This window comes from Pagrus pagrus (assembly GCF_965226575.1).
Source record: "Pagrus pagrus genome assembly, chromosome: 19".
Taxonomy (NCBI): Eukaryota; Metazoa; Chordata; class Actinopteri; order Spariformes; family Sparidae; genus Pagrus; species Pagrus pagrus.
The window spans coordinates 15,931,549-15,943,771 of NC_140203.1; the positions used below are offsets into that span (position 1 = coordinate 15,931,549).

The window sequence follows — 12,223 nt, forward strand, 5'->3', positions numbered from 1 at the left end:
TTAATTCCTGGCCTCGCAGGTTACTGTAGAGTACTGTATGCCTTCTGATAACGGGCAGAGGAGGCGACTGGCATCCAAAGCCAACTGCCGTAACCAAGCTCATCGGTGCGGATCAGCAGAATACACAGGTGTGTGTAGGTTATTGCACCACTGCGCTCCAACATGTCTATAGGAGGGCATTAAAAAGAGGAGAGGGTGGGCAGGTAAATCCACAACAAAATGGGCATCATGTGAGGTTGGCTGTGACTTGTATGAGGGAATGTTCTGCATTTGCAAACAGGAAGTATTATTAAACTTGTCTTGACCTTTTCAGTGAGGGATATGATCAAATTATTGTTATCCTAATCATATTTTAAGTGGTTGATTTCGCACTAATATAGCTATTGACTGCTACTATGTGATATAGGAGCTCATAACAGTCAATAAAGTAACTTTGATAAAAAATATATATATTTCTTTCTCAGCTACTTTTGCATTCCCTCACAAAAAGTTTTGTGTTCCCTTGCAATTGATTTTTTTGTTCCTTCATAATATGTTTTGTATTCCTTCTCGATGACGGCACAGCTGTATATTGTGTTGACTGAGTGTCGCAGTGAAGCGGCTGTATTCCTGATCTTCTGTGGTGTATTGGAAACACACCTGTCATGTTTGATGGATGCACCGCAGGTTCAAATCCCAGGTGGCTTGACGACGCGTTCTTGGCTAATGGGAAGAGGTGCTGTAAAGAGTGGCTATCGACAGTTTACCTACTGTGGCCATACAGTATTTGAGGCAACCCCTACAGACACAAACAAAACTCCTGCCGTAGTTTGAGCATTAACCATATCGACAACCACAGCTTCAGCCGCCACAGAGCTTGGCCTTTTGAAAGGAGTAACAACCGATAAATGCCTCAAAGTAAGTCAAGTGTCATATCATCCCTCCTTTCTGCAGTGTCTTTCCCTGAAGATGGACACTGGACTGGACCCATAGGACTCAAAACCTGCGAGCTCAGAATTGTTTTGAAAGAAAGCAGCACCTTGCTGGATCAGTCAATTAGGTTTGATAATGCAATTAATAATTATTCTTTCTTATTTTTTTGTGTCGTTCTTTCTTCCATCCATTATCTGTAACCGCTTTTCTATGCAGGTTGGCCGGGGGGATGCAGCAGTTGACATTGGGTGGGCAGGAGGGCAGCAGGTTACACTCCGGACAGGCCCCACCACTCCCACTCACATTCATAGCCACGGGCAATTCAGAGTAACCACTTAACCTAACCTGCCTGTCTCTGAGCTGTGGGAGGAAGCCGGAGTACCTGGAGAGAACCCACGCAGACAGACAGGCCCCAGCCGGGAATCAAACTCAGGGCCAGAATACTACTACGGTTGGAAATATCCATATATCTATGTTGGTACATGTAGGTGTGTGTAGATATGTGCCTGTATGTGTGAATACAATTTTAATGCACTCCTTCACGTGTTAAAATGCTTTAAATACAACAAAATGCTTGGTTTGTTTGTTTTCTTCTCTTCTTTTTCCTCTTTCTTAAAATGTATTGTATTCAGGTTTCGTAGATGAACTGAGATGTACTCTTTGATCTAATGAAATAAAAAAAGGACCTTCTTGCTGTGAGGCAGCGGTGCTAACCAATGCACCACTGTGCTCTTTCTTTCTTTCTTTCTTTCTTTCTTTCTTTCGTCCTTCCTTCCTTCCTTCCTTTATAAAATGTCAGAAAAAAGGGACTATCACGATTTCCCAGAGCCCAGATCTGTCTTTGAATTGCTTGTCTTGCCGACAGTCAGAAACCCAAAGATATTTGATCTGCTATCGTAAAGACTAAGAAAACCTCAAAATAATAACATCAATATTAAAATAGTTTGATGTACATTTAAACGTTTTTTTTAACGTTTCAGCTCTACAGCCAACATACAGACAGGTGATGAATTCAAGGAAAACCAACACAAGGAGCCGTCAGAACCGCGTCAGTGCGCCTCAGCATTGATTCTGCATTTTCGGGAACCCCATTCTTCCCAAGGATATTTCCTCCATTTGGTGCTGTTAATGATGGTGTTGCTATTAATAGTGGTGAAGAGTATTGTAGACCCATGTTCATACTCATTAAACCAAAGAGTGATCCATCCTGCTCTTTGGATGGGGGCATGAAGAACATCTTTGTATTGTATTTGCAGTGACCCTTCCCTTTATGGGGACAAGTGGACCCAAACAATGGCAGCAAGTATTCAGACCTTACTGATGTCTTTTTCATAAATCTAAACGCATTTGTAGTGGCGGGGAAAAATGAAGAAAACACTCATTCATATTCACAATTTTAGTTTGGAGGTCATTTTAGAGTAGGCTCACCATGGTCCACGCATCGAGGAGGACTTAACCCTCAAAGTTTCAGTGAGCCACTGAGAGAAGAAGGAGATACTTCCCAATCAAAAAGAGTTTTATTCTGAGTTTCCTTTGAAAATCGGGTGGAGAGGGGAGGGGTGCCGCTTTCTGTTCCCAAACTAGATGGGTGGGCAGGGGAGTGCGCTACCGAGGTCAGCGTCACAATGTGTGGTACTACTTCAGTGGATAATTAAACCCTCTGAGAGATCTGCTTCTTTTCTTCCCTCTGATATGCATGTACAGTACACAGAAACACACTAAATCAGCTCCTCGATATAACACAGACACGCTTCCTCTCTCACACATACTGACAATTAAGAACAAACAGTTTATTTTTTCTCATTTCTCTCACTTTCTTTTTTTCCCTCTCTCTCGCTTCTCTCCCTTTCGCATAATAGGACGGGCACACGTTAAAAGGCAAATATATAATCGAATGTTGCCACAGTAAAACGCTCAATCGCTGCTTAACACCTTTACTGGATTGCACTTGTGGTTTTGCATTTTTTAGATTAACCACAAATCCCGCGGAGCGTTTCCAAAAGCATTCAATAAGGTAAAGATTAATTACCCGAGCTTTCAGAGAGCCGATGAAAATCAACTTACGGAGATCTGAAACTTGCTTAAGATAGGAAATCAATCACGGTGAACATTTTGTCACCTTTATGGTTCGTCAAAGTTATGTTATTGGCAAGTGGTAATGAAGTTGCAAACAGGGGCTCCTGAGAAAACTCTCCTCGTTAGTGCGTACAGTCAGCCTTCACACAACAAGCTTTCTAATGCAGGAAATGACCAAATTTAATACCACGCTTTTAATAACGTATCCTTCTATATGTGCACTGCAGTAGCATTATTTTCACATTATCTGGAGGCAGTAAAACGAGCAGATGGAAGTTACAGTTGCATCTGCAGCAATAAGAAAAAAGCGTTTTTTTTTTCTAATATGAATCTGAGCTGCTGTCTTCTTGAATTTTGGCTCCTCCATATCAGATGAGGAAGTACAGATCAAAAATAAGCACAGACTGGCAGAGTCTTTTTAAAAAGGATCTCCTTCGCAGTTACTCTTTTCTTTATTCTGCCCCCGCTGTCTAGAAACATATTTTCAGGCTTTCACTCCTCACAATAGAAACACAATTAATTTAGACTAGAATATATCTTCACGCTTAAGATTTCCACTTCTTCTTTTTTTTTGTTTTATTTTGTTTTCAAATCGATACTTTGGTGTCTTCATGCAAATATTCCAGCAGCATTTTCAGTGCAGGCAGTTTTTAACGGATGGCTGCTAATGATTGCTGAAAATAAGCAGAGTCCTGTTCTGCTCGATGAAATTCAGCACCTGCTTCCTGGACTAATGAGCACAACCTACTTCTACACCCCGACTATCTTTTGTTCATTCTGCTCGCCCACCCACGTACGCACTAGTAAGCTGACCATGAAGCAGACGACAACAAAGACAAAACTGAAAAAAGGTCAAATAAAATGGCAGCCGCTCAGAACACATGCCCACTAACCTTGATAACCTGTTCGTCTGTTGACTTGCACTCCACTGACTCCGTTACATCGGAGACGGCTCCGTCTGTTCCCACGGTGACCACCTTTACCGGCACGGCGACTGTTCGCCCGGTGAGGATGGCCGTGTTGAGGATCTCGGAGTCCTGGAAGGGGAAAGAGAAAGACACATACATAACAGACACAATCACTTTTGACAAGAATCCCTAAAATATGGGCCTTAAGTAATAGTGACCAGATAATATACTGAGCTGGTCAGCGCTCTCTGGTGGACAGACTATATAATGAAGCAACAAGTCGTATGACACAAAGTGTTTTCTGATATCACCCCCGATCCTGAAGGTCTGGTTAGCTTCAGAACAAACACAACTTAGGGTGGGATCATTTTTCAGGTTAATGTAATCTGATGAATTGCCTCCAGTGATTTAACTCAGTGGCCAAATTGCATCGTGGGTAATGCAGGCACCAGGTTTTGAAAAGGAAGAAGAACGCACAGAATAAAAAAAGAAATATTTCTGGTCCAGTATGTGTCCAACAGTGTTTTAGGAGCACAAAGCTAGGCCAGTGGACTACTTTTTCAAAACCTTGCGTCTACATTACCCACAATGCATTGAGTGACATCACTGGAGGTAATTTATCAGATTACATACAGCACCCTCTGGAACAAGAAGGATGCTGTATTTAATCTTTTTTCACATATGCAGTAGTACTCCCCAAGACCTGGAAACACACTTTAACGTGTCAGATTGGTGAAGTTACCCTTTAAGTTACACAAATAAAAATCGCAGACATGTCGTTATCATGTCTGTACTGCAATCTACCTAGTGGTTGACCTATTATTGAGGAGAAATGACAAATACCAAGTACACAATACAGAAACCTTTAACCACACAAAGTAGGTCTCAAAATCATAGGAAAGCCTGAAAAAGTGGGTTTCAAGTGTTTTTTGAAGGAATCGACAGACTGAGCTGATCTGATGGGAGAGGGGAGATTGTTTCAGAGCCTGGGTGATAGAGGACCACAAAGAGCAGTCACCTTTAGTTTTAAGTCTCACATAGCCAAGAGGTTCCGGTTAGATGACCTAAGAGGCCGGTCAGCGATGCAGAAGCTAAGCCATGTCATGCCTTGTGAGTAAGTAAAATAATCTTAAAATCAATTCCGAACCTGACTGGCGACCAGTGCAGTGAGGATAAAATAGGTGTAATGTGAGCTCTCAGACTGGTCCTGGTTAAGAGCCTAGCTGCTGTATTTTGAGCTAGCGGATCAAATCGTGCCGGGGCAGTTTGATTCAGATAAGTAGAAAAGATGAAAGCATCAATGATATGTTTTGTCAGAAGCTAATACTTATGTTTTAAAGCTAATAATAAGCTACTACGATATACTGTATAAACTATATATATTGTTTGAATCAAAGGAACACTTTTATGGGAAACATGCTTCTTTGCTGTCTTGTTGGGAAAGATGATGAGAAGATTAAGATCAGTTTCATGACAGTGCATTCAGATTTCTCCTACAGCTCCAACTTTACAATGTCCATTTTCAAACTTTACATGTCTTAAATACATGCTGACAACATGTAAGTTGGACATCTGTAGGACATGGGCACCTTTAATGGAGCTATGTTTGCTGTCAATATACATGTGATTTTTCACTTTGAATTACTGTAGTTCATTATTCCAGATTAATTTAAATAGATAATTTTGTATCAGATATCATCAGCTGCTTGGCAGTAGCCTGCAGCATTAATCACACTTCTGATATTTACACTGCTGACGCTCACTTGCCAACGTCATTTGCTGCTGCAGCTCCCTCCACCACTCACCTCCTCCTAACTGTACATACTGAGACATCATTGTGTATCTTTTTAAGGGGAGATTAGTTCCCCCAGATAAGTTCTTCCAGCAGAATCCCTGCTGATGCTCACAATCACTGAGAGCTCATTCGAAGAGAGGCTCATTTGCACTAGATTTAATTGTACAACCTTTGGGTCTATTTCTTGACATACTAAGTGCCTCTAACTGAGAAAGACACATTAGGTGTAATGATGATTGAGATTAAATGGATTGGAAAGACACTTATTTTTGTGCATTCTGCTGTAAACAGGTAAGATATGCATTTATTTATCGTTGCGCCTGTCAAAACATTAGTTACAGAGTGCTTGATATATACACTGAAACAAGAGCAGGAAAATAGAAATACTACACAGCGGGGGTGAAATACAACACGCACATTACAAATGACCTCAATTAATCACTTTATAAGTTCAGCAAATACAAGAAGACAACATCGACAGTTATGTTATGGTGACAGAGAAGCAAATTAGAAAAGCCAACGTGTTCACAGGCTTTTAGAAGCCTTTCAAAGCAGCACTGACTCAGCTGAGGGGGAGGCTGCTTCATAGTGTTGATGAACCTAAAATAGTAAAAGCTTGATCCCCCTTTTGTTTTGGGTTAGAAAGAAAGAACACTTAGCAGAGCTTGTCGGCAGATCTGAGAAGTGTTGGTCCAGTACATGTAGCTTAAGATCAGAGATATAGAAGGAAATACTGTATGTTCACAGTTTACTGTATAGCAGCATATGATGTGTGTTCTCTATACTCACAAACTGCATTCAAATCCCATTTACTTGAAAGTTCACAGCTTCTGCAATTGTTGGCTAGTTGCCATCTGTGACCCTTCGTGATTAAGTAGCCGGACATAATGGTGAGCAGCCACGAACAGTTATGGCAACAGGGTTATATAAAGTCCGCAGATGGCAACTAGGTTATGTGACTCAAACTGACGCTGTAATGTTTATATTAATTCCTCAGTTGTTTTATGTATTAATCAGACAGATGGAAATTGTGAAAAATGCCTTTCGAAAGTTTTGGAGAACTGGTTTTCAGATCGCTCCTTTTGCCCGACAAACAGTCCAAAATATTCTCATTTTATACAATAACATGTCTTAAAATCTTCGGATTGCACTCCTTTAGCAGTAGCTCTTTACTTTGAGTCCTCCCTATTTAGCATTTTATAAGCAGCATATAAACATTTAATGAATTGTTTATAAGACACTATAATGTAGTTGCAGCAATGAGGACATTTTTAGTCTTTATTAATGTTGAATATTTGCAATTATTGCACAGAATCGTTATAATCAACAGCTGTGTTTTTACTTATGTTTCATTATTTCATTAGTCACCTGAGTCATAGTGTTGACAAATACATGAATAAACACTTACATCTGCTTACAGGATGGTGTGTTTTCAGACTCACATTAAAAAAAGGATAAAAATCAATGCAGCTGAACCAGAAACATCATTTCTTTTACTCCACACATTCTTCTTTCTTGTCAGAACCTGGCGCCTACATTACCCAGAGTGCAACTCGACTAGCTACAGTTGAGTGGGAGATTCAGGTGTGTTATGCTAGTAGCAGCTAATGTGGCCTGAGCTGCGAGCTTCAAGCAGAGATGAAGACTTTGATGAGTAAAATGGTGAAACTTGTCTTTAACGAACGGTTCACAGCAAAGTAGGACCTCTCTGCTGTTGTTTGAGTCTGTCACAGCTTTGCTCTGGAACTCATCTCAAGTGGAAAAAACAAAACCCGGTAGACAATAATACTTTATGTCAAGTTGCAAGCATTCAAGAAATATCACTTGATATACTTGAGAATGGAAAGGCCTTACAGAGAAGCAGGAAGCAGATAATGAGATCAATTAAGACAACGTCTGCTAATCCTTCAGCTCTCAGTGTGTTGGCTGAACAGAGGATAATGCTGTAACAGTGGATCCTGCTCATCACAGCTTAGTTTCAATAAAGGACGACTGCGAGGCCTAAACCTTTGAAAGGCAAAGCAAAACTCGGCTGAAGACAGCTCTTTGTTCATAAAAACTGGTGCCTCTCCGTTTTGCGTTTTATCTTCATCCTCGTGCTCCTCTTGAGAAGGAAATCATTTAAAGCTCAATAGTAGATTTAAGGAGCTCCACACCTAATAAAAAGAGGTCTCCTCTGCCTTGTTTCTTTCTCTCTCGCATATCACATTTGTCTGTTTTCTGATAGATCACTCTGAAATCTGTTTGGAGGCTATTTTGACTAGATTGGCAATAGATCCTCTTTGAGGAATGCCAAAATAGAGAGGTTTTTTTAAAATTTATTTATCCAGTTCTCTCTCTAATGAAGCGGTGCCTGCGAGCTAGTTCAGGCAGACGACTTGAGCTGCACTGCTCACATACATACGTGACATGCCTCACGCCTTGATTCAGCCAGACACGTCTCTATGTGTGACGTGCTTTTGCGGCTTCATACCCCACCGGGTGCGTTTCAGAAGCGTCGTGCCTGTCTGATACTGCTGACTTTCTCAGACTGTTTGATTTTTATGCTTCTACTACTGGTGAGTAGGCTCCATAGTTAAATGTGTCCTTTTTTTGTCTGCTTATGAGCTGTGGATCCTGAATCTGCACAGGGTGTTCTATTTTAAAAATTGACCTCATGCACGTACCGTTCCTGTGTCAGACTTCCCAGCTGGCTCGATTTGCTCTGTGCCGCTTCCAGCAAAAATAGACGAGGCCCATATTCTCTGGAACCTCGAGCATTGTCTAGAAAGGTCGGGATCAGCTCCGGCGTCATCGCCAGGAGGCGGTCCAGTGGGGTCACTCTCCACAGTCATCTACCGAACACACACCCTCCCAATCTGGCAGCCTGCTTAAACTGCAAAAATTTCCCAACTCTCTCTGTGCCTGTTAATGTCACTGCTGCCCTGCGTCAGTATTTTGTTACATGTTCTTTCAGCCCCACCACCACCCCAGCATCCAGGGTTAGGCTCAAGATGTTTGCTCATCATCCCCCTATTTCTCTGTGTAAGTATTTCTGTGGGCGGTGATGAGATTGAAGTTTAGAGGCTAAATTCTATTCATGTTTTGCTGTTATAATAATCACTTCAAACTTGAGTTGTCTGACCGAACTGAAGGTTTTGCAACAGGTTGATGTTACAGTAAAACTCTTAATATAATAAAGTAAACAAGTTTAAACTCCCTTTTCCCATGAATTAAATGATGAGCACAAATACGGGCAGGTGCCATAGCTGCTTCTTTATTTAAAGTTGATATTGATAACTTTTAGTCACTAAATGTAGCACTCCATCTCCCCCCTACTGTCGCACGATCACATCACAACATGGCTGTTGTTTGAATCACCTGCCCCCTGAAGTGGTTTCCAGTTTGTTGTAGCTAACTTTGCCAACACTAGCTACCTAATGCTAACTTTGCCTACATACAAATGTTATCAATATGAGCTTTAAATAGACTTTACAGATGTGTACTTTATATGATTATTATAGATTGTGTTATCATTACCACTTTATGTAAGATTTTTTTTGTCCTGCTTGTTCCAAACATATTTTATGGATGCTTGTACAGCATGAGGTGTTATGCCCTTGCAGTTTATTGTTCTGGGCAAATAAAGAAAGCATTTGACAGATTTTGTGGGTCCTGAAGGCAACACGAACTTTGCCATTCACATGCCTGCTTAAGTGATGCTTTTAGAGACTGTAACAGTTGTTTTATTTGTTGTACAATATTGTGGCCTCTGCTCCAGAACTGTCAAACTCTGCTGTACCAGCGCAATGTGTAAAAAGAAAAAGTACAAAAAAGAGGGTTACCATACAGCCCTGAAGCACAATCTCACAAAGATGACTCAAAAAAACTTGAGTGGTTGGGTGACGGTAATGCTGCCTGCCATCTATTCAGTGTATTTTAAAATGAACAAAGAATATTCAACTTAAGCCATTTACTAATGTTTCCAGCACCTTGAACCTCTGCTTTTTACACCTCAACTGTAAAAATGTGTGAGTTTGATCCAAAGCTTTTCTTCCATATTCAAATATTTTAAATGTGTGAATAACTGTCTCAGTTTATCACAAATCTCTCTCACAGCAACTGTGAATTTGTTTAGCCTGCAGCAGAGGATATAAAATCTGTTCCTGGAAGTCAGGAGGAGGCGGGGGATAAATGAGGTATTACAGTGTTCAGATATGCAAAATCATTAGGCTTCTAATGCATTTTAGGTTTACAATGATATCATATAGACATGGGGGCAAATGTTGGATGTGTTCAAGTTAATATGTATGTTGGGAGTTGAGGAAAATGAAGGAAAACATAGAAAGTATACCATTTCTCTGCCTGTAAACTTGAATATGGGAGTGAACCTCACAAATTAGAAATGACTTTTGCGCACATTTTATGCTGTAAAGCCAACACTCAACATCTGAGACCTTCACATCAACTCATCTCAACAATTAACATCTTTGTTCGTGATTATATCATAAGACCAAATGTACAGTCTCTGGTGTCAAATATAAAAAAAAGTGTTTTACGTGCGTCTACGTGTGATGTCTGTTTTCACCTAATGAGCCATTAACACAGGAACGACACTGAACAGAGAGGCTTTAATGAGCTTCAGTGTGTATCACGGAGACTGTTTTTGTGCCACAAAGAATTGAATATTAAGTGAGCTCGGATATAATACACAAGATCACAAGCGCATGATCTCTCGACTGGAATTAAGTGAAATTTAGCGAGACAGCTGGAGTGACGCACGAGGCACCAAAGACAGGATCTTTTTTCCATGAAATCCACCTACCTCTCACTTAGCACCGCCTGGCTGCCTAATGCCCACCCGGGGGGGCTATGAGGGGCTGAACTGCAAGTCCTTTTCATGGGGCCTGACAACAAATAAACACTTATGTCTCTAAATGGCTGCATTATTAGCCCGCATGCATGCTACTTATATAACAGACACACACACATATTAACTTTGATACGCAGGCACACACAAGCCCAACCTTGCTGTCCTGCTCAACAAAAATGACAAAAAAGAAATAATAAAAGGGGAGGCATGGCTCTCTCCTCAGCTTATCTTAACAACCTCTCATTGCGGTGCAGAGGAGAGAGCAAGAAAAGAGAAGAAAGGCAACGAGAGGAGGAAGAATCGATAAAAGGCCATTACGCTTCTGTGCAGCCGGGGTACAAGGGTGGAGTGTGCGGGGGCTGATATGGTTGTGGATGAATGATGCGTGCGAGGTGGCAGACAACCTACAGAAGCACTCTTTAGAGGATAGTTACTGTACGCGAACGTCTGAAAGCTCAAGGACGGACGCTGGTGTTGCTGAATCAAAGTCACCAGTCAAAGACACAGCAATGGGTCTATTCCTAAGATCTGGGGCCTCAGTACAGACACTTCTGAAATCCTGTCTTATCCCAGTTTAGGATGACATTTTCGGTATTACAGAAACATGTTTCCAATGTACGTACATTTAGCAAAAAGGAAAGGAATTTAGCTAGCTTAGCTACCAAGTTAGGATAGACCCTGTCCCAAATTCAAGACAACTACCAACTTGTAAAGACTATATGGCAGTGACAATGAAGATGGAGAACAACAAAAATACCGACATTTTGTGATTGACAGGTTACTGACACTGATGTTGGCCTGTTGGAAAAGCTTACATCGATGTTAGCTCGTTGGTGAAGCTAACATTTCATGTCAGACTTAGAATGAGACAGCTGGCGGGACAGGGTGAGTGCGAGTTTACAATTCTACTTAAGATTTCTTAAATTAGGATAAGATAGGAAGCCTTAAACAGGATAGGACACAGCTTCATGTCGGCTAATAGTAAGATAGGTTTTTCCTACATTTAAACAGGACTAGCAGTCAAGAATTGCCTCTGTAATGAGGCCCTTGGTGACTAGGTGGCCATGGAAAATGTTTGAAAACACTTCTGAATTTGTCTCCCAGTTTGATTCTAAAAGCCTGCAATTGGGTGGCCACCTCATAGCATCACACATCCACTAATCTAATCTATGGGGATCAAGCATAGTGGGTTGAAGGCATCGTTTGGCCTGGATTCATCTATTTTAAAAAAAACAAAAAAATACCGTATGCAGGAAAAAATAATAATTAAAGATGACAAGCAGTTTACAAGTACAGCTCAGAACACTAGACGAGACTGATTCAGATTCAGTGTCCATATATTCCTGTCAGTCAACTTCATCTTCCAGTTAATTATGTTTGCCTGATATCAGAAAGTGTCGCTTCATCATGGCTTTTGACATTTTTCTTCTCACATTATATATATATTTAACATTCATCCATCGTTGTATGGAAATGCATTGGTGCCATTTTTTACCTGTTTAGGTCAGTTTAAACAAACTCTGGCGCTTCTGTCCATTAAATCCAGTTTGTTTGGGCTGGTGCGAAAGCTGTCAGTCGAAATCTGAGGATGACGCTAAGGCCATCTGTAAGGGTGTGTCTCTGTCAACCTCCAAGTAGATGTTTTTTATGGTCTGAAACCTGGATTTTAGCATGAAGTCA

The 12,223-nt window shown here is 40.9% G+C and overlaps 1 protein-coding gene across 1 annotated transcript in view; it reads right to left on the bottom strand.

The window, feature by feature from the left end:
- The window catches only part of LOC311275056 (transmembrane protein 132C), a 165,652-nt gene that overhangs the window by 22,661 nt on the left and 130,768 nt on the right, over positions 1-12,223 (bottom strand). Inside the window, exon 6 of the mRNA XM_084383247.1 lies at positions 3,882-4,025. Coding sequence (XP_084239373.1) covers positions 3,882-4,025 — 144 coding nt within the window. The remainder of the gene's footprint in view (positions 1-3,881; positions 4,026-12,223) is intronic.